The 24,607-nt window shown below is 45.2% G+C and overlaps 1 protein-coding gene across 1 annotated transcript in view; it reads left to right on the forward strand.

Moving 5' to 3' along the window:
* The window catches only part of DHRS7C (dehydrogenase/reductase 7C), a 293,773-nt gene that overhangs the window by 199,938 nt on the left and 69,228 nt on the right, over positions 1-24,607 (forward strand). The window contains exon 5 of the mRNA XM_086930545.1: positions 13,457-13,549. Coding sequence (XP_086786671.1) covers positions 13,457-13,549 — 93 coding nt within the window. The remainder of the gene's footprint in view (positions 1-13,456; positions 13,550-24,607) is intronic.

Here is a 24,607-nt window from a genome sequence, read left to right on the forward strand (position 1 = left end):
CCCCTCCCCAGCCGCCAGCACCTCCCCTCTCTCGCCCTGGTCTTAACTATGCAGCTTCGGCACTCGATACAAACGGAGTAGCAGCAGAAAGGTACGGGCTGCAACTTGAAAAAATCAACGACTCCAAGCGAGCATGCACAACTCAATTCGCCAGCCTTCGCCATCTGTTCACCAGGTTCAAGCAACTCCCCTCTCTCTCCACGCACACAGCCAGGCTCCCATTTCTCCTCCCCCTCCCCAGACGCCTTCACACACTCAACACCCTCACACACCCTCAATCACCCTCACACCATCACTCAACATCACCCCCTCACCCTCACACCCCCTCACACCCCCTCACCCTCAGTCACACACTCAACCTTCAAACTCGCACACCCTAAATCACCTTCACACCATCACACCCTCACAACACTCACCCTCACTCACCCTCAAACTCTCACCTTCACTCACCCACACCTGTCACACTCTCACACCCCATTAGCCTCACCCCCTCATGTTCACACACCCTCACCCCTTCACCCTCACACACCCTCACCCCTTCACCCTCACAACCCTCACACCCTCACTCATACTCACTCCGTCACGCTCACTCACCCTCACACACCATCACACACCCACACATCCCCTGACCCTCACATCCACTCACACTTACACCGTCCAAGTCCACTCCCCATTAGCCTCACCCCCTCATGTTCACACACCCTCACCCCTTCGCCCTCACACACCCTCACCCCTTCACCCTCACAACCCTCACACCCTCACTCTTACTCACACCGTCACCCTCACTCACCCTCACACACCATCACACACCCTCACACCCCCTGACCCTCACATCCACTCACCCTCACACTCACACCGTCCAACTCCACCCTCACAACCCTCACACACTCACTCATACTCGCACCGTCACCCTCACTCACCCTCACACACCATCACACACCCTCACACCCCGTGACCCTCACATCCACTCACAATCACACCGTCTAACTCCACCCTCCAACTCCACCCTCCAATATGACTGCGCATCACAACTCACACTCACACCCACTTACACCCTCACCCACCCTCACCCTCAGCCTCACACACCCTCACTCATCCTCACCCTCCCTCACACACCATCACTCACCAACACACCCTCACCCACAACCTCAACACCCTCACCCTCACACACACTCAATCACCCTCACCCACTCACCATCACACACCATCACTCAACAACACGCCCTCACCCTCCCACCCCTCACACCCCCTCACCCTCACACACCCTCACCCTCACCCACAGTCACACACTCAACCTTCAAACTCGCACACCCTCACTCACCTTCACACCCTCACAACACTCACCCTCACTCACCCTCAAACTCTCACCTTCCCTCACCCACACCTCCCTCATCTTCACACACCCTCACCCCATCACCCTCACACCCACACTCATACTCACACCGTCACCCTCACTCACCCTCACACACCATCACACACCCTCACACCCCCTGAACCTCACATTCAATCACCCTCACACCGTCCAAGTCCACCCTGACAACATCACTCATACTCACACCATCACCCTCACTCACCCTCACATACCATCACACCCCCTGACCCTCACATCCACTCACCCTCACACTCACACCGTCCAAGTCCACCCTCCAAATCCACCCTACAACACCACCCTCCAAAATGAAATATAAAAAAAAATTACTGATGTCTTTGTTTTTGGATTCAGGGCTAACAACAGCATCAATCAACATTACATAGGTCTCTTAGCTTCAGAAACAACGCTTTACAACATTAATACATTTGAAGTGTACAATACTCACGGAGAAAAAATAAACACTTATAGCCATCATCACAACAACTCTCACTCACACCCACTCACACCCTCACCCACCCTCACCCTCAGCCTCACACACCCTCACTCATCCTCAAACTCCCTCACACCCTCACACACCATCACTCACCAACACACCCTCACCCTCAACACCCTCACCCTCACACACCCTCACTCACCCTCACCCCCTCACCCACTCACCCTCACACACCATCACTCAACATCACCCCCTCACCCTCACACCCCCTCACACACCCTCACCCACCCTCACCCACAGTCACACACTCAACCTTAAAACTCGCACACCCTGACTCACCTTCACACACTCACACCCTCACAACACTCACCCTCACTAACCTCACTCACCCACACCTAGCATCACACACACTCACACCCCATTACCCTCACCCCCTCATCTTCAGACACCCTCACCCCCTCACCCTCACAACCCTCACACCCTCACTCATACTCACACAGTCATCCTCACTCGCCCTTACACACCATCACACACCCTCATACCCCCTGACCCTCACATCCACTCACCCTCACACTCACACCATCCAAGTCCACCCTCCAACTCCACCCTACAACACCACCCTACAACTCCACCCTACAACTACTACTCCACCCTCCAACTACTAATCCACCCTCCAACAACTAATCCACCCTCTAACTCCAAACGTAAATAGCATTAGGCAACATTTAATTCAATAACAAAACATTGGATTACACACTTGTAGGTATTCAAAAATGAAAACTTAATGCATCGCGAGGACAGTGCGCCCATTAATACATAAAAACGCAGAAAAGGATTGTTAAATATAACATTTTTTACGAAAATAAATAAATCCAAAGAAAATAGGGAAACATCTGAATACACAGCGAGTAATACACCAATTTAAAAGGGGACAAAGACATCTAAAGGACACAAATTCACAACATAAAGCAGTTACTAAAGTAAGGGGAAATAAATAAACCATTAAACAATGGTGGAAAGAATACACAAAACAAAGGAAGTGCGTAATCACAAGAGCACGAGACCTCACATCCTAATTGCAATTCTTCCATAAGTACAATAAAGTATTCCACTCAAACTACACAACAAAAACAATACAATTTTTAAAGGTGGCTTCATACTTATACTTTGCCACAAATAATGCGCATCTGTAGTCGGAAATTTAAAAGGAGGTAAACATTGTCTCTATTGAGCAAACACAGACAAAATCACTGGGCATCTATGTTAATGCAAGCCAAGCTTTCGCAGTGCGAATTGATGTGTACCTTACAAAAAAATGATAACTTTTTACATGCATTATATAAAAAATGTTACTGATGTGTTTGTTTTTTTATTCAGCGTTAACAACAGCATCAATCAACATTACATAGGTCTTGATTAGCTTCTAAAACAACGCTTCACAACATTAATACATTTGAAGTGTACAATATTCATGGAGAAAAAATGATCACTTATAGGCATCATCACAACCACTCACACCCTCACCCACCCTCACCCTCAGCCTCACACACCCTCACTCATCCTCACCCTACATCACACCCTCACACTCTCACAACCTCACACCCTCAATCACACTCATACCCTCACACACCATCACTCACCAACACACGCTCAGCCTCACTCACAACCTCAAACCCCCAGACACTCACATCCACTCACCCTCACACTCACACCGTCCAAGTCCACCCTCCAACTACACCCTAAAACTACTATACCACACTACAACTCTACCCTCCAACTACAACTCCACCCTCCAACTCCACACATAAATAGCGTTAGGCAACATTTACCCTCACCTCCTCATCCTCACACACACAATCACAACACTCACACCCTCACTCATACTAAAACAGTCACCCTCAATCACTCTCACACACCATCACACACCCTCAAACCCCCAAACACTCACATCCACTCACCCTCACACTCACACCGTCCAAGTCCACCCTCCAACTACACCCTATAACTACAATACCACCCTACAACTCTACCCTCCAACTACAACTCCACCCTCCAACTCCACACATAAATAACGTTAGGCAACATTTATTTTAATACGTAAAAATCGGATTACACACTTGTAGCTATTCAAAAATTAAAACTAAATGCAGCGCAAGGACAGTGCAGCAATTAATACACAAAAATGAAGAAAGGGATTGTAAAATAAAACATTTCTTTCACAAAGATCATAAATGCACACAAAATAGGCAAACATCTGAATACAGAGCAAATAGTACAACAATTTAAAAGTGGACAAAGCGAGCTAAAGGAAACAAATTCACAACATAAAACACTTACTAAAGTAAGGGAAAATAAACCATTAAACAATGCCAGAAAAAATCAAAAACACAAACAAAGTGCGTAATCACAAAAGCACGAGACTTCACAGCCTAATTGCAATTCTTCCAAAACTACAACAAAGTATTCCACTCAAAGTAACAAAAGAAATCTAAACAATGCATTTAAGTATTCAAAAAAAAAAAGAAAGTAAACCGCATACATAAACATACTCGAAACGAAATAGCCCTTAGAAGTTCAAAAAAAAGTTCATGTACGTCAAATAACAAACAACAGCTACAAAAAAATGAAATTAGAGTTGTCGCTAACATATACATTACATATCAACGTTAAAAAATGATTTAAATTTTCTTTAAATAAATAAATAATAAATAGTACAATTGCTAACAAAAAATGTCACTATTTATATAAATACACTCATAAACATTAATTAATTTATACATACTGTAGATACTACATTACATTAGATACAAAATAACTTAGAAATTAAATCTTACCTGTCAAACGACGCAGCACCAGCACACGAACAAGCACACGCCTTCCGCGCACCACGATTCTCGTTCTTCTGGGGAATTCCAACGTCGACGTAAGCAAATCGGAACGCTACGTCAAAAACGTAGCGCTCCGATTGGCTACAAATAAACGTCAATCAAAAGTAAACAGTGACAACACAAAAAAAACTAGAACGCTGACGTAAGTAGCGTCAAGGTGACGCATTGCGTCGGCCATTTTAAAATTAATACATTTAATACAGGAGTCCACAGACACAAAACACACACATAACACTACACATATTAAAACACACACACAGTTTAATTACATAAAAACATACACATAAGGCAGGACAATTCAAAAGGGAAGCTCTATCACATTTTATTTAATACAACACATATTAAAAAAAAGACACGTTTAAATTACTTATAAACATACACAGCCTCATACCCTCACCCTCACACCCCCTAACTCTCACACACCTTCACACACCCTCAATCACTCTCACACAACATCACCCTCACACACCGTCACACACCCACAACCTCACACCCCCTCACTCACCCTCACCCTCACACACCATCACACGCACTCAGCCTCAAACCCCCTCACTCACCCTCACACACACTCACACCCCCTCACCCTCACACCCCCTCACACACCCTCGATCCCCTCACACCCTCACACCCCTCACAACCCTCTCACACTCACTACACCTCACACCCTCAACCTAACACACCCTCACACACACTCACCACCCTCACCCTCGCACCCTCTCACCATCAACACCCCTCACCCTCACACACCCTTATCCTCATACCCTCACCCTCACACACCCTCAGTCACCCTCACACCCTCACACACCCTAACTCTAACCCTCACCCACTCACACACCCTCCGACTCCCTCACTCACACTCACACACCCTCACCCTCACACACCGTCACACACTCACACCCTCACACCCCCTCACTCACCCTCACTCACACTCACTCACCGTCACACACCCTCAGTCTAACACACCCTCTCTCAACCTCACTCACCCTCACACAACATCACACACCCTCAGCCTCACACACCCTCACTCACCCTCACCCTCACACACACTCACACACCCTCACCCTCTATCTCCCCTCACACCCTCACACCCCTCACAACAATCTCACACTCACTACACCTCACACACCCTCACACACACTCACCCACCCTCAGCCTTGCAACCTCTCACCATCAACGCCCCTCTCCCTCACACACCCTTACCTTCATCCCTCACCCTCATTCACCCTCAGTCACCCTCACACCCCCTAACTCTCAGACTCACCCACTCACACACCCTCACACTCCCTAACTCACCCTCACACACCCTCACCCTCACACCGTCACACACACTCAGCCTCACATCCCCTCACTCACCATCACCATCACACACACTCACACCCCATCACCCTCACACCCCCTCACCCTCACACCCCTCACCCTCACCCCCCTCACACCCCTCACCCTCACACCCCTCACCCTCACACTCACACCACTCAAGCCACAGATGGGTGTGCGATGGGAGGACGCTCAGCTTGCAGGGCTGTGCTTCTCTCCCCTGCTGCACTCTACTGCTCTCTAGAGATGTGGCATAACAACAAGCGCTACCATCAAAGTCACGTAAATACAAAACATGTTGCATTCCAAATGCGATAGGTGTCACATTCACAAAAGTTAAAACTATTGGCGTTGTGAATGACAAAGCTATCCATTTAGCTATTTCAAAAATCAGCACAAAAAAAATCATTTGCAAGACCAATAGCTCCTACTTTTATAATGCGAGACCTATTGCATTTCCAATGCTTGTTGCATTTGTCACCCCGAGTGGGATGGGTATGCTCAGACATGAGTCCCATGCACTCCACACCACTGGATTCAAGCAAGCGGGGCTGAAGACGACTGGAATGCCAGAAACCCGTCCTCGGAAGCTTGTTTCCGGTCCAGGGAAGGCATGGCTTGGCAGTTCGGGCTGGACTGTTCCCATGAGGCACAGGGTCAGACTGATTTGCATATGGCCATGTCTGAACTGGGGTGGTGTGGAGTGCAAATAAACGATGGACTTAGTCCCAGATCTCTGTACTGGGGTGAATGTATGACATTGTTCTGCATTCTGTCCATCAACTGTGGCTTTTGCACTTGGGGCATGTGTGTTTGCAACATGTGGTAACATGGCAATTTCAGGGGTCCATCAGGGTGTGCTTTTGGCATCCTTTCACCCTTGAAATTGCATGCGCAATTTGAGAGTACCTATTTGGTACTCGCAAATTGAGCATACAATTCCCATTTATTCCTATGGGCAACTAGGCCCGTAGGAATAAATGGGAAGCAATTCCTTAATTGTGATTCTCAATTTGCGAGTGCTAATTAAGGAATGTGTAGAAATCACATTTTTTTTTGTGATTCCTACATGCATAAGCAAATGCGATTTATAAATTGCGATTTCTTCAAAATGGCAATTTAGGAATCACAATTACAAAGTTTGATGCATATGGCCCTTTATTTTTTTTAAATGCAGATCTAGCATTGCACATTTCTCTCGCTTCAAGAGTCCAGATACACCTGCAGACGGTTCTAGAAGACATGGAGGAACAACCACCGAAGCCCACTTCGCCTTCAAAGCAGCCACCACTGTTCACCACCCCCTCATCAAAACCACAAGGAAGAAGACCATCCAAGACAGAATCACCAACAACGCACACAATAGCAAAGAACTCTACAGCATCATCAAGGAGTTTGCCAAACCCATCAGGTAGGCCAAAGACATCCCACCCTCCCAATGCCTGTGCAACAGACTCCTCACTTATTCTACCACAAGATCAAGACTATCTATGACAACTTCAACACCCAAGACCACCCCACAGGGCCAGCAACCACCACAACTGACGCTGATCCCCCTGGAATGATTTTGCACAGCTGGTCCCCACTCACCACGGACAACACAATAAAGACCATGAAAAGCATGTACTCTGGAGCACCTTAAGACCCCTCGCCACACCGCATCTTCCACAGGGCCGCCTCGCCCATCGCACCTGAGCTATGCCGAACCATCAACTGCTCCCTGGAGACTGAAACCTTACCTGATGACTGGAAACACGCAGAGATCAACCCCTTTCTGAAGAAACCCTCTGCGGACCCGACGGACCTTAAGAACTTCAGGCCTATCTTCCTGCTCCCTCTCCCAGCCAAAGTAATTGAAAAAGCCATCAATGTTTAGCACGTCGACTTTATCAAAACTAATCACGTCCTGAACATCTCTCACTCTCAATCAGTATTCCGAAGCAATCATAGCACTGAGACCGCCCTCCTCGCAGCTCCCGCCTCGACCAGGCCAAAACCACGGCCCTCGTCCTACTGGACCTCTCGGCGGCCTTCGGCACTGTCTACCACCGCACCCTAGCCACAAGACTCCACAACGTTGGTATCCGAGACAAGGCATTCAATTGGATCCGCTCCTACCTCATCGGCAGAACACAAAGAGTTAGACTCCCACCACACCTCTGACAGAAAACAGCTGCAGGGTACCCCAGGGCTTCTCCCTCAGCCCCACCTTCTTCAATGTCTATATGGCCCTCCCTAGCAGCCATCGTCAGGTCCCACAGGCTGAACATCATCAACAACACCCAGCTGATCCTCTACCTCACTAAATAACCCACTGCCACCATGAACAACTTCCACAAATGAATGAAAGTCGTCGCCAACTGAATGAAAGACAGTTGCCTGAAGCTCAACTCAGACAAGACAGAAGTGCATTCCTGGGAGCCTCCCCCTCCACTTGGAATGACTCCTGGTGGCCCTCTGCTCTAGGAAGTCACATACACCCACGAACCACGCACAAAACCTCGGCATCTTACTTACATTACTCACAATGGACTGCCAGATAAACACTGCGTCCTTGGCCTGTTTTATCATACTCCGCCTGCTTTGAAAGATCTTCAGATGGATCCCCACTGAATCCAGGAAGACAGTATCCCATGCCCTCATCAGCAGCACACTCGACTACGGCAACACACTCTACGCTGGCTTCACCCAGCAACTCCTCCAAAGACCCCAGAATCTCCAGAACACCGCAGCAAGACTAATCCTCAGAATCCCCTGTCACTCAACCCCTTCAGGACCTCTACTAGCTCCCAGTCAACAGAAGAATAAGCTTCAAACTCCTCACCCACACATACATGACCCTTCCCAACACCTGACCCGCATACCTGAATCAGCGCCTCACAATCCACATACCCAACAGACACCTCTGCTCCACCCAGCTTTCCCTGGATACTGTTCCACAAATCCGCAAGACCAGAACGGAAGGAATGGCCTTCTCCTACCTGGCCTCCAAGATATGGAACACTATGCCCATTCACCTCAGGAAATCACCGTCACTGACACAATTCAGGAAGGACCTCAAGACCTGGCTCTTCAGATGAACTCAGCACTTAGTCTAATTTGTCCCACCCCCACGGCCCCTTGAGACCCTCACATGTGAGTAGCCGTGCTTTACAAACCCTGATTGATTGATTGATGGAGCACTTTAGTGTGAGTCCTGCTGCATGAGCCCTTCAGTTTGGACCCTGGTGCATGAGCCACATGGCATGGGAGGCTGCTGCACTGCATGCTCAAGAGCAATGCTGCCGTGACCCCAGGAAAGGAGACCGTGACGCGGGTACCCGCGCTTGTAGCAGTGGACTGGCCCCATGTGCGAGGACCACAGACCAAGGTGGGAATTTGCTGACAGTAGTTTATCACACATAGTAGGCACGCAGGAGTTGCTGCGGCCAATAGTTCATGCCTAAGTATGCTTATTTTTTTAGATTCAGAAGTTAACTACATCTCTAGTACTAGGAGAACAGGTGGCCTATGTCTGTCTTTGCCTTCTGGGAATCATTTGTATTACTGCTACATTTCATGTCTTACACTTTAATAGTGCATATATTTTTGATTCTGGTAGTACCAGACTAATGAGTAAGGTCGCAATACTTGTATCATGTGCCCAGAGATCTTGCTTTATTTGTTTATGGTGCCTTTGAGGATTTAGGCATTTGGCATGAAACATGGTGATTTATTATACTTATGATAGTCGCTGGTGATCTACGAATTTATGTTTCTAATCCAATTACTACACTTCATAAAGTGTATCATTTTGACTTTTTTTGCAGGACAAGTATCTTTCAGTACTTGTTTCATATGCACAATACTTATGATTCATGTTGTTTTGATCTATGTTTTATGTACAGTATACTATATAATTTTCTATAATTCTGTGTGGAGTCTCTTTTGTGGTTTGATCATTGTGTTATTGGTGTTCGTATGGTGCGCAAACCCTTTTCACATAGCCTCTGACTAAAGTGGTTGGTTCTGTCTGGTTTATATGCATACCCTAGCCAACCAGAAACCCCATTTCTAACAGGAGGCGTTTATGCATGTAGTATAGAGCCTTAAATTGCACATGTAGTTCAATAGGCAACCAGTGCAGAGTGTAGCATACATACTGTAGAGGTGAGTTTGGGGTGGTGAAGCAGAAGATATGCAGCAGCATTTTGTGCAATCTAGAGCTGCTTGAAAATTGCTTTCGCTGCCCCCAGGTAGAGGATATTATCATAGTCCAGCCTAGAGATAACTTGGGCCTGGTTTTGTCACTGTAGGAATATACCAACCTAAAATGCTCTCTTACTCCACTTTTAAATACTAGACACACTACCTTGTGGGCTAGAAGGTCTACGTATTAGTGATGTACGTAATATTTAAAAGTAGGGTTACTTTATGTTAAAAAATTGTTACTTTGTCTGGCCTCCCTGCTGGTTTAAAAGCTGCAGCAGTAAGTGTTAAACATGTCAGCTTAGTTGATTTTACATTATGTGCTGCAGCGCTGGTGATATATTACTTTCATGCCATGTGTATATTTCCTGCACCATATGCGATTGTATACTGGCAAGTTAAATAATCCCTGTGGGGTTTATCCACTATTACTATGTCTTATGGGTCAAAGCCCTTACACCGGGACTGTACTGCAGTGTCCATGTGTGCAGAATTTACATTTTTTCAGATCTGCAGAGCAAGGGGTGAGTCGGAGACCCGAACAGCGCACCAACTACTGACTGTCAGCACGCACAATAGCGTCCCCCCTGACCGGTCCGATTGGGGCCATACGCTTTACTAATTTTGGGTCTGTACCCAGGAGAAACACTGCATATCTATGTAAGGTAAACAGGGCATGGTTTGCACATATTTCACTAGGTCATCCCTGTTTGGGTAGATAAAGTTGCATTGGTCCTGATGAAATGCCATGAACCCTGTGGACAGTAATAGGCATGAAACCTATCGACCCTTGACTGATTCTAATTAGTCAATACAGCACGATATTTGTACTATTTCCACCTAGAAAATTATGTTATAACTGAAGACACTCATGTTCCTTAGGCTAAAACATACTAACTTATTATCTGTGGTTTCTGAATAGATAGGGAAAGATAGAGATATAAACAGGTTTCTGGTAAAATTGTTATATATATGCACATATGTTTTTTATAAAATAAGTAATAATTTATCGTGAAAAATATGAATCAATCTATCATGTGATAATAATAGAAAAGGAAAATAAGAAAATGATTTAAAAAATCTATATTTTTATAAAATATGAAGTCTTTTGCTATGTGAATAGAATCCAGTTCTATGGTGTAAGCGCTACTTGGTGTATCTTTAGCACTATGCCCGGTGCACACCGTTTTCCAAGAAAATCTAATTAGAGTCAAGACAGACCATTATATCTATCAGAAGCTCAAACCCATGTTTTTACCTATGACAAAAGTACCCGACAATTAAAATAGTTTTTGGATCCCATTAGTAATTTTTAACGCACCCTCTTCTCATTCTACTAACACCTACAAACCACATCCTAACCTAATTTCTCACTTTGGCAAAAAAGAAAAGAACTCCGGCAAAGAGCCCCCTTGATAGGCACCCTGGGCACTGCCGCGCCGGCCCAACATGGAGCTGTCCGATGATGAAGCATGACACCTTTCATGGTGTGTGAGGGCCCTTGCTCCTATTAGGAGGACACCCCTGGACTCCCCTGGATTCACCACACTAGGAGACTAACAGGTAGATTCATCATACATTTTTGCGAGCAGAAACGGTGCGAATTGCAAAAAACGGCCGTTTGCGCCCGCAAAAAATGCATTTGGGATTCATCAATGATTCGTGCACTTGCAATTTAAGAATTGGCAAATAATTGGGAGATCTTAAATTGCGATTGAATTTAAGGAATCGCAATTTGCGATTCCTTTTATGCAATGCATGAACCATTTTAAAATTGCGAACTCGCAATCCGGGGCCGTTTTTTACCGCGTAGTCTAACTACGTGGTAAAAAGCGAAAACTTAGAAGAATTGCACATTAGTGGATTTATCTAAGTTGCATTTTACACGCACACATGTCCTTTGGACATGTGTGCGCGCAACATCAGTGTACATTTCCATTTCAGGGGTGCTACAGGGTGTCCTTTGGACACCCTGGCACCCTTGTAATCGCATCCTTATTTGCGATTCGCTAATTGCTAATCGCAAATAAGGGTTGACTCCCCATTCATTTCTATGGGCCTTTAGGAATGAATGGGAAATCGCATCCTTATTTGCGATTAGCTATTTGCGAATCGCAAATAAGGAAGCAGTAGAAATCGCAAAAAATATTGTGATTTCTACATGCATCCCGTTTTGCGAGTCTGTAATAGCGATTCCTTAATAATCGCTAATACAGGCTCGCAAAAGGGGACTTTGATGAATCTATATGTTAGATCCCTTCACAGGAACTGCACACTCCTTGTTTTCTCTGCAGAATTTAAAAGCCAGCAATACCAGTCAGAAAGAGGCACTTTCTCACAAATGAGTTTAGAAGTAATTGCTACATCCCCCTCAAATTTGTGCAGGCAACTTACAGCATGTCAAACTTGCTGTTTTTCACAGATGAAAATGCCCAGTAAACACTGGTACATGCAGATTTAGGGTGGCACAGAAAAAAGCAAATGTTATTCCCAATCTGGATGGCAAAAACCTGGGATAGCAAGCATTTATTGCACTTTATAAATACTAATTCCGAGGCATCAGTTTATCCGGCCTATACATAATTATTACCCCACCAGGTCACTAAAAATGAGGACCTTGCACAGTGGTAAAATTACTGTTTGTCAATTGAACTTTAAGTTTAATAAGAAATGTAGCAGCATTTATTGACATCTCGACAGAAAGCCACAGAGCATAAAAACAATAACATAACACAAAGCTGCATAAAAACACAACCTAAAAACAACAAGATACAAAATAACAAAACAGTATAAGGAGAATAGAACATAACACCCAAAGTACGACATGACAGGAACACAATTATATAACACAGCCCAAAAACACGACAACACTAACAACAGAACAACACATCACCACCTCAACAAAATGCAACAAACATGGTTGTCACGCATTACAACCTCCAGCAGTCTGCATTCAGATTACAGTGGTAAAATATGTTTGCAATGACCAAACATTTCCGTATAAACGATATTTGTAATGCAAGTTACATTCCTTTACATTAGCATGCATCTTCAAGCTGTGTTAATCCTTTTATTGTATATATACTTTACATAAAAACTCTCGCTTCATGAATTTTTTGATGTCCTTTGTTAATACATGAAAAAACATTCACAGAGGTTAAAGTTACAAAATTATATTTAATATATCATGTGTTCAATGATTTTCAAAGGGCAGATACAGTAACTAAAGATTTATCTTTTCGCACTAATTCTGTTTTTCAGCCATTCTTCCCGATATGATTTCAAGAAGAACTGGACAAATTGTTCTGGTAAATACTATTCAAGGAAAAATAGGAGTTCCCTTTCGTGCTGCCTGTAAGTTATTGAAAATATAAGTTACTAGCATGTAATATTTTCAGATATGTGAGAGGTCACCCACTTAATTTATGAAACTGCAAATATAATACATTGAAGGTGAATTTAATTTGAAAAAAGCTAAAATGGTGGCCCACTGAATTCAGAGAAGAAGAGTATGCTATATTCTTGGTACAAACAAATTAGCGTTTGAAAATGTACAGAGTTCTAATAGATTACCCTCTTGCCTGTACGCTACATTCTATGATAAACTACTAGAAAACGACATGGTAGAAAGGCTCCATAAACTGCTTTATTCGAGAGATGTAATTCCTTTGCCATTTTGAAGAAAAAAAATACATCCGCCGCCAGCCCCTCCAGGGTAACATTCCGCCTTGCTAAAGAACTCTTGAGAACCCCCGACCCACCCTCAGCCCCTGACCCCTCTGGGCATCGCTGTAACGAACTAGCTGAATTTTTCGCAACTAAAATTCAAAATATTCTAAAATCAATCCCAAAAATTGACTATGCTGAGTCTCACCCCTTAGAACCCCAGAATAACGCCCTTGGCCTATCCTCATTCTCCCCCAGCACTGTGGAGTCACTCTTCCCAATCCTTGAATATATCAAAAGCGGCTTGCCTCGAAACCCGGCACCTTTCAACATCTTGAAGACAGTGGCTTCTATCATCACCCCTCCCATTTCCAACCTTATCAACGCCTCCCTAGAACAGGGCATTGTACCGCCCATTTGGATAAAAGCAATAGTAAAGGCACTGTTAAAAAAAACACACCTCGATCCCTCCGAGATGGGCAACTACCGACCAATCTCTTTACTACCAGGAATCAGTAAGGTGGCAGAAAAGTTTGTTAACCTACAACTCTCAGCCTACCTTGAGTCCGTTGGACTCTTACACTGTTCTAAGAAAGGCTTTCGCCCAGGCCAGGGCACTGACACCGCACTAATGGCAGTGGTAGAGGAAGCAAGAATGATCATTAACTCTGGAGTTTCAGCTGCAGTGATCCTCCTGGACTTAAGTGCAGCCTTCGATACAGTGAACCACCGTATTCTGGGTCACCGGCTTAGTAGAATACGAGTCACAGGGTCGGCTCTATCCTGGCTGAAGTCATTCCTGGAAAATAGAACCTTCCAGGTAGCGGAAGGCAACATCCGCTCAAGAGCTATCCCTCTCCAATGTGCGGTACCTCAGGGCTTGTCCCTGAGCCCTACCCTCTTTAATGTGTACATGTCCCCCCTGGTGGAAATAGTTGCCCCTTTGGAATTAAACTGATCACGTATGTGGACGACACCCAACTCGTCATCTCACTGAACCAGTCAAATCATTCCCCAGAAAACCTGTCCTCATGTTTTAAAGATATCTTTAGCTAGATGGCTGCCTCCCAGCACAAATTGAATGGTGAGAAAACCAAACACCTGGTAATGGGTAGTAAATCCAATCTCATCCCCAAGCTTATGTGGCCGACCTGCATTGGACCAGCACCCTCCCCAAAACAAGAAATAAAGAGCCTGGGGATCTGGCTTGACCGTGACCTCACCTTTTAAACCCAATCCAGAAAAACCGCAGGAGTCTGTTTCGGCCTGCTACGAATGATACGCAAAATTATCCCCCTACTACCAACTCACTCAAGAAAATTCCTTATACAGGGCCTTATTCTCTCTTGATTAGATTACGGGAATGCCCTATACCTTGGAGCACCCAAAAAGGTCATTTCCAAACTGCAACTTGTCCAGAATTCAGCAGCCAGACTTCTGACAGGCACAAAAAACAGTTGTTCAGCCAAACCTGCCTTAAACACCCTTCACTGGCTCCGAATTCCGGAGAGTGTTTATTTCAAATCCCTCTGTATCACACACAAAATCCTTCAGGACAAGGGTCCCTCTATTCTTCGGACTCCGGTGAACCCCTACAAACCCTACAGAAAGCTTTGCTCCGACTCTCTCCATTTAGCCAACACTCCTAGAATAAAGAAGGCGTGATCGGGAGGACAGCTTTTTTTCATAAACTCCCCCCATGCTTTGGATCTCCCTCCTGCTTAACATCCGGAAGGAAACTAACTATTTAAAATTCCGCAAGCTCCTGAAAACTAGGCTCGTCCCCTAATTTCAGTTGTTCTTTGGCTAAATCTGCAGCGCTGGGACGCCCCCGGGTAGCCATGCGCTCTATAAATCCATTCCATTAAGAGTTGCGTCGGCTTACGCTACATGCTAAATTTGATCCGGTATCAGAATGAAAAGCGTACCGATTTAGCAGTCAAACAACTAACAGTTTTAAAGGTGGGCCTAAAAATCAGGCTGAACAAATTAGCAATCATGTAATTTGAATAGGAATTTTACTTGGTGATTCTTTTCTTTTCTGGCATATGTTATACGGGTTGGACAGTTGTGTCCTAAAGTGAAATTGCCTCAAATGTAGCACAGAGATATAACTAAGGCTGTTTGTTGTTGATTATATCAGTATGCATGCCACTTGTAAAGTAGTCTACAATATTGAACTTAATATGCACTTGATAACATTGCTGAAATAAGGCATGACGCCGACACATGTGATGAAGAATAAATGAAGACTAACTTCCCCATAGTGCCACCATACCAAAGTAAAAAATCAAAGGAGTAAAAATACTAGTATAGAAAACCCATTGATTTGTTTTACCTCCATTTGTTTGCTTTTCAGTACCTCCACTTTAGAAGTGTGGTCCTATGCCCTCTTTCCGTATCCCTTACAATTTGTGGCTTCCAATTGAACTGAAACTAAATGTGGACAATCTGTCATGTTTACAACATTTCAAGAAAACTACAATACAATGTATTAATAGTCCCCAGCCCAGCTTCCTCTGTTCTTGTTGAGTTTATATTTGTCTTTGACATTGTACAGCACTAAACTGCTTTTTGGCTAGGTTCGTACTATAGAAATGCCTTATACATACATACATACATACATGCATACTTACAAATATATTCAGCAGTAAAGAATGCCTCTTTCTGAGTGGTCATCTTTATTTTCTGATGCTTTTGTTTTTGTAACTCTTCACACTGAAGTATTGCACTCCAGTCACCAGTGCATGTGCTTTGACCTCTAAAATCAAGTTGAAATTGACTAATCCTCGATTAGCATATTCCAGTAAGGCTACAGTATATGGTGTACGAAAACACACTAATGACATAGAGGGTGAAATTATCCCTGTGGACTGATGCAGCTATTCTTCATTTTAAAACGGTGACAAGGAAAATGTGGCTCCAAGCCTACATGTGTTGCCTGACTACTACAGTTTTTAAAGCTGCAGGCAGACCAGTCAGGAAGGAAATCCTACTATTAAATATTAATCTAAGGCACCACTAAGTAGTCCTTGTAGCCCACAAGATAGGATGCCTGGTATTTCAAAGTAGAACATGTAAGAATTGAATGCTTGCATGGTTCAATTGTGACTAGCCCCCAAAAAACTGTTAGGGCTGCAGCTAATTCTGTGATTTAGAATAAGCGACAGAGATGGTTTAATCACTTTTTAAATATTTATTAAAAAACAATTCAATTTTAAAAAGTTATACTTTCCCCATCTGACACCCCTGCCTCCTAATTAGCATTGGCCTACAAGCAGCTAGCCTATTCAAGTTATACTTTCTCTGCCTGAGGCCCCTGCATGCTATTTAGCATTGATCTGCCTGCAGGTGGTCTGTCAGTGCTGCTTTAATGAGGTGTGGACTACTACTGTCAGATCAGAGACAATGGCTTAGACCTGACAGAATGGTTTGGGGAGGGGCACAGGGGAGAGGCAGGGAGATGAATGTGTTCCAGCTTAACTAAGCAGGACAGTTTAGGAGTGTCTAGGAAGTTCACTAATTTAAAAGAGACTGAAGGAGACCTGTACTTTTACAGTCTTGAAATAAGCAAAGCCTGGAGGTGAGGGGTATTATTGATCCCAAAACAGGCTTTAGCCTGCTGCCATTTTTTCAAATACTATTTATTGGGAATTTGCACCAAACTACATATTAGTTATCAAACATGGCACTGGAATGGTGGCATGGGTAAACAAGTGGAAAGGGAACGGAAACAAAGGAAATGGAACAAACTTGCAGAGTGACGCAAAGTCTACAGTTCATGTGTGGGGAACAAATGCAGCCAATCATGCAGAGTTAAACCTCAAGTGAGAGTCTAGTACCTTTGGACAGTATTACTTACAATGGGCATTTGTGTAGAGGAGTCAATATTGGGTTTTGTTGTAATTGCAATTCTCATATTACCATGACTAGAGAATCTGGATTTCATTAAAGACACTGAGGCTGACATTATGCATTATTCCTTTAATGCAGTCCACGCAGTCACTTACATCACAATATTTGAAGGTTCCAGAATAGAACAATAGCAACACATAAAAGGCATGAGGAATCAACAATCTGCTTCTTTTAAATGTGTAGGAAAATAAGTTCATGAAACTTGAAACTTCAAAACGATCTTCTGATGAGCAGGATGAAGGAGAAGGAAGAACGAAGGTAAAACCAAAGGCCAGACGACACGTAGATAAGGAGCGTTACCTGTAAAGAGAAAGAAGTAAATATCTCTTGAATGTAAAAAATAGTGTAAAGCTTATCAAGCTAAAAGACCAAGTGAGGAAACAAGTACTGATAATAAAAAGTACATTAATAAACTGTAACAAAAACAGCATCAATTCATTTTAAGACAACCAAGGGGTGAGATGGGAGAGATAATGTCAGCCTCCGTGTTTTTTTTAAAATCCAGATTCTCTAGTCATGGTAATATGAGAATTGCAATTTCATGACAAGAACGAAGGCTACAGTATACATGTTGGTAGCTTTGTAAAATACCATCAGACATATTTTCAATAGGCTTGCAATAATGATGTTCAAAGATGCTAGCATTCGACCAGTCATCAGCTTTGAGAATGTCATCCAATTTAACTCCAGACCAGAGAGATGTACTGGCCATAGCAACTCTAAGGGAGTGAGTTTGAAATTTCTTTAAGTCAATACAGCCTAAACTCATAGTTTTGGTTTAAAATCAAAACGTGGGTAAATGATTGAATCAGACATAGTCTTTGTTCTTCTATAAATTTCGAATTTGACTCCGAACATGTTATAAGATCAATCGATCAATCAATCAAAGACATTTATATCGTGCACTACTCACCCGGAGGGTCTCAAGGCGCTTGTGGAGGGGGGGTCCGCTACTGCTCGAACAGCCATGTCTTGAGCTGCTTCCTGAAGGCGAGGTGGTCTTGGGTCAGGCGGAGGTGGGTCGGGAGGGAGTTCCAGGTCTTGGCGGCCAGGTAGGAGAAGGACCTTCCTCCTGTTGTGGCTCTACGGATGCGGGGGACGGCGGCGAGGGCGTGGCTGGTCGATCGGAGCTGGCGTGTGGGAGTGTAGAAGTTGATGCGGCTGTTGAGGTATCTCGGGCCTTGGTTGTGTAGGGCTTTGTGTGCGTGGGTGAGGAGACGGAAGGTGATTCTCTTGTTGACCGGGAGCCAGTGCAGATCTCTCAGATGTCCGGAGATGTGGCTGTGTCGGGGGATGTCGAGGATGAGTCTGGCTGAGGCGTTCTGGATTCGCTGGAGTCTCTTCTGGAGCTTGGCGGTGGTTCCGGCGTAGAGGGCGTTGCCGTAGTCCAGTCGGCTGGTGACGAGGGCCTGGGTGACCATCTTTCTGGTCTCGGTGGGGATCCACCGGAAGATCTTACGTAGCATGCGCAGGATATTGAAGCAGGACGAGGAGACGGCGTTGACTTGTCTGGTCATGGAGAGGGAGGGGTCCAGAATGAAGCCCAGGTTGCGTGCGTGGTCTGTCGGTTTGGGTACGGTGCCCAGGGCGGGGGGCCACCAGGAGTCGTCCCAGGCGGAGGACGAGGAGCCCAGGATGAAAACTTCCATCTTGTCTGAGTTCAGTTTCAGGCGGCTGGTCCTCATCCACTCGGCCACGTCTTGCATCCCTTCGTGAAGGTTGGTTCTGGCGGTGGTGGGGTCGTTGGTGAGGGAGAGGATCAGCTGTGTGTCGTCGGCGTAGGAGATGATGTTGAGGTTGTGTTGGCGTGCGATGGCCGCAAGGGGGCTCATGTAGACGTTGAAGAGGGTGGGGCTGAGAGAGGAGCCCTGAGGAACGCCGCAGATGACTTCGGTGGCCTCTGACCTGAACGGGGGTAGGCAGACTCTCTGTGTCCTTTCAGCGAGGAAGGAGATGATCCACTCCAGTGCCTTCTCCTGGATTCCGATGTTGCTGAGGCGCTGCACTAGGGTGCGGTGGCAGACATTGTCGAACGCTGCGGAGAGGTCTAGGAGGATGAGGGCCGCTGTTTCTTCGTTGTCGAGCAGGGTTTGGATGTCATCGGTGGCAGCAATGAGGGCGGTCTCGATGCTGTGGTTGGCCCTGAAGCCCGACTGAGAGGGGTTGAGGGATCCATTCGTCTCGAGGAAGGCGGCCAGTTGTTTGTTGACGGTCTTCTCGATGACTTTGGCTGGAAACGGGAGGAGCGAGATGGGGCGATAGTTTTTGAGTTCGGTGGAGTCCGCTGTTGGTTTCTTAAGTAGAGCGCTGAGTTCGGCGTGCTTCCAGCTCTCAGGGAAGGTGGCGGTGTCGAAGGAGGGGTTGATGATGTCTCGCAGGTGGGGTGCGATGACAGCGTCGGCCTTGTTGAAGACGTGGTGAGGGCAGGGGTCGGTAGGAGATCCGGAGTGGATGGAGTTCATCGTGCGGATGGTGTCTCCGGTGCTGATCAGGGTCCAGGCGCTGAGGGTGGTGGTGGGGGGCGTTGGTGCGGTCGTGGGGAGCGTTGTTTGTGTGCTGAAGCTGTTGTGTATGTCAGCAATCTTGTTGTGGAAGTAGGAGGCGAGGGAGTTGCAGAGGTCTTGCGATGGTGTGATATCGTTGTTTCCGGCGTTGGGGTTGGAGAGCTCTTTAACGGTGTTGAAGAGTTCCTTGCTGTTGTGTGCGTTGTTGTCCAGCCGCTCCTTAAATGCTGTTTTCTTGGTAGCGTGGATCAGTTGATGTTGCTTTCGGGTGGCGAGCTTGAGGGTAGTCATTATGTCCGGTGTTGGGTCTCTTCTCCAGGATCTCTCGAGGGCTCGCCAGTTCTTCTTGGAGCTCTTGAGTTCGTCGGTGAACCATGGGGCCTTCTTGCTGCCGGGTCTGCTGGGCGGGGTCCTCAGTGGGGCGAGGTCGTCTGCGCAGATGCTGATCCACTTCGTGAGGTTGTCGGCGGCCTGGCTGGAGTTCGCTGAGCGGGCGGGAGGGTGCTGGCTCAGGGATGCGGCGAGTTGGTCGGCCGTGATCTTGTTCCAGCTTCTTCGGGCAACCTGTTGCTGGTGGTGGTGGATCGTGGTCCTTCTGAAGCTGAAGTGGATGCAGCTGTGGTCCGTCCAGTGTAGACCGGCGGCGTGGCTGAAGGTGATGTCCTTGCTGGATGAGAAGACGGCGTTGAGTGTGTGTCCGGCGTAGTGGGTGGGAGTGGTCACCAGCTGCTTGAGTCCGAGGTTGTCGAGGTTGTCAAGCAGGGTGGTGGTGTTGCGGTCGTTGTTGTTCTCCAGGTGGAAGTTGAGGTCCCCGAGGAGGATGTAGTCAGCTGAGGGGAGGGCGTGCGGGCTGATGAAGTCAGCGATGTCTTCGCTGAATTGTGTGCGTGGTCCCGGGGGTCTGTAGATGAGGGTGCCTCTGAGGGTGGGTTGGGGTCGGTGTGGATCTGGAAGTGCAGTTGTTCGGCGGTTGTCAGGGTGTCGTCGGTGTTGGTTGTGATGCGGATGGTGTTCCTGTGGATGATGGCGATGCCTTATCCCGTCTTGTTGGCGCGGTCTCTCCGGGTGATCTTGTAGCCCTCCGGGATGGCGATGTCGGGCGCTGAGGAGGCGTTCATCCATGTTTCCGTGAGGAAGGCGACGTCTGGAGATGTGGTGTCGAGGAGGTTCCAGAGTTGGACGGCGTGTCTGTGGACGGAGCGGGTGTTGAGCAGGATGCACTTCAGGTGGTTGCTGCTGGTGTTCGGTTTGGTGGGTGCTGGTGCAGTGCAGGTCCGGATGCAGGTGAACTTGCAGGAGTGGCAGCTGAAGGGACCGTGGGTGCGTCTCGTAATCTCCAGGGCTTTGACAGAAGAGACCCGTCTGCATGAGATCAGGCATAGTTGAGTAGCCAGCTTAATGGAAAAGTTTTTTCTATTTAGGAGAGTATTAACAGGCCAGTTATTGAAAAGATCAAGGATTAGTTTGACATCCCAAAGACTTTCATATATATAGGTTTAGGAGGTCTTCCTAAACGTATGCTTTTCATCACTCTACAAACAATGACATTTTTACCTACAGTTTTCCTGTTGCCTAGGACATGACCAGCAGAAATATCTTGCAGTACTACTGTGAGTGGTATCTTATTGTTTAAGGAAGTCTGTACACCTTCATCATCCAATTCATCTACTCTACAGAGCAATTGACGTAAAGTGCATTCAGAGCAGTTCAGACATGAACAATGGTCAGATCATCAAGGAAATCTCTCATCTCCTGTGAGACACATTGAACTCAATTGTCTTTCGCAATGGTTTTGGGAATCCCATCATTCACAAAAGAATCTCTTAGGAATTCTAATTCGATACGAGGTAAAACCACATAGAAGAAGGCCCTGACGGGAGTGCAAGGACTCCAGAGATCCAGGGAGGGTGTACTTAGTGAGGAGAGGTATGTGGTGAAAGGAGGCCACATATCTACTGGGCAAGAGTCCTGGGGCATCAACACCTCGAAAGCTGTGAGATGTTCTTGACAGTAAGCTACATCACACAGCCAAACATCTAGGTAAGGAGCAGGACGGCAACCCCAGTGCATTGCAACCCTTAGTTTAGTCATAAGCATTGTGCTTCATTGGGAGTGTGCTTGACATAGCCCAAGAGGGTAGTCAATTTGGGCTGCGGGAGATGTTTGTTAGCAATCAAAGCAATGGCATCATAAACGTCCATCTGAAGTGAGCTAACATAGGACACTGCTGCTCTAAGTGGAGAAAGGACGCATCATCCATACCACATCTCCAGCGCTGGCTCTTCTCAGTGAAAACCATACGATGCTACTGGACAGGAGTGCAGTACATGTAATGTGCAGCAGGCAAAGTCTGCAATAGGGAGAAAGAGCTTAAGGTAATCCACAGCAGTAGTGCCATTGTGCCTCAGTGAGTGTGGATTTTAGCTCGGCCTACCTGGTAAGGTAAGCCCTAGGAATGCATATATGGAAGTCTTCTTTCATGGTCAAGTAGCGACTCATGATCAGTTTACGTAAATAGGAGTTAGTCAATATCATGTCTATTGCGTGAAATGAGCTGGACAGGGTCCGGTTTAATGCTAGGAGTCTAAAGTATGTGAAGAAGTCCAGTGGGGTATGGTGTGGGAGTGCATGGAGGTGGTGTACAGAGAGAGATGGGTCCCATGGGTAGAGTTCGCCCATAGAATGTAACTATAATCTGGTTAGCTGATGGCAAGTTCCTTCGCCCATTGCAGCTGGAAGAAGTGGAAGACCACAATTGAGTACAAAACAGTTAGGAACATAAATACTAAGTGGACCTTGGAGATTTCTCCATCAATATAACATATGCCCAATGCTAATACAGTACAACATTGTTTTTATTTTTATTCAACACAATAAATAACTTTTCCTTTTTTTATAATTTTGTTGTTAAAAATTGGTACTTACATTTAATTGTTCATATTAAAAAAATTGAATACAGTGCATCTTATTTCATTCCATTGGTGTTATTCAGTTTTAACCAAATCCTATCCACACTCTCTTCCACATTCATATACTATTTATCTGATAATGTGATTTCGTACAAAAATTCCTAGCATGTATTATATTTGGAGGCAAACCACTCTTTGTCAAATCTTTTCAATACAAATCAATAATGATTAATGTTACACATGATTCAAATTGTAACCTAATATGGAATATATAATAGTTTAATCTGGATGAGGTTTCACCAATTGAGATGTAGCCTCTGATTAAATTGAAGAAAACAATCAACATAGTCATGGCTAAAATCAGTTGTGTCCAATGTTTGATGTGAATCCTAAAAATATATACAAATGTATCTGGGTTGCCAAATACAAGTCCTACTTCATATGATTGTTTTTAACTATAGAATTAAAATCATGGTGTGCCACAAAAGAAAAAGTAAAACATGATAAGAGTTAAATACATTCTGTATTCTGACTCGTAATTCCAATTAGATACCTATATAGTATGTGCCATAGATACTACATGCAATTTATTAATCAACACATGAGGAGAGGAACAAAGAAAAGGATGAATTTGAAACGAGGTGTAAAGACTTTTCTATCCCAAATGATGAATAATAAGATGACAAGGGAATTCAGTTACCTTGTACCTAGAGCTTGCAAGTATATTTTGAAAGAGGATGACCAAATACTTTGCGTAATCTGAATGGTCTGCAGACCTAGCGAAAAAATCAAATGTTTGTTAGGTACTATAACAAGTTGCATACTTGGAGGTTTAAAAGTCAACTGAAACTTGCAAGTTCTTACCAAAACTGATGATTTTCTATGGCTCGAGTTGAGATAAAAAGGAGAATACAGTAGTATCTACAAGGAAAAATCGAGAGGCGCTATTTAGTACCATTGCTCTATGTCTAAAGAAGGAGTTTATATAGGCGACTCAGCGCCTAAGATGCTACGCCCAATGTTAAATCTAATAAGATGGCAAAGCCTTTGTCAATATGTGCATGAAGCTATGTGCCTATATTATGCTTTCAAAGCAAAGCTGTGCATTTTCAAAAACAGCACGTTAAATTTCGGCGTTTGATATATTATACATGGACGCTGGTTCTGTCCAATTTTAGATTTAAAATGGTAGCTAAACCTTTATTTGTATGCAAATAAAGCTATATGCCTATACTGTGCTAAAAAGCAAAGCTGCGCATTTTCAAAAACTGTGCGTTAAATTTCAGCACTGATATATTACACATGGACGCTGGTTATGTATTAACCTTATAAAAAAGTCTGTAGCTCCTTTTGTATGGACATAGGCTTTCCTAAAATGTTTAAATGCTCGACTATCCAATGTTGGGTTCTTCTTTTCT

Source organism: Lissotriton vulgaris, chromosome 7 (genome assembly GCF_964263255.1).
Source record: "Lissotriton vulgaris chromosome 7, aLisVul1.2, whole genome shotgun sequence".
Classification (NCBI taxonomy): Eukaryota; Metazoa; Chordata; class Amphibia; order Caudata; family Salamandridae; genus Lissotriton; species Lissotriton vulgaris.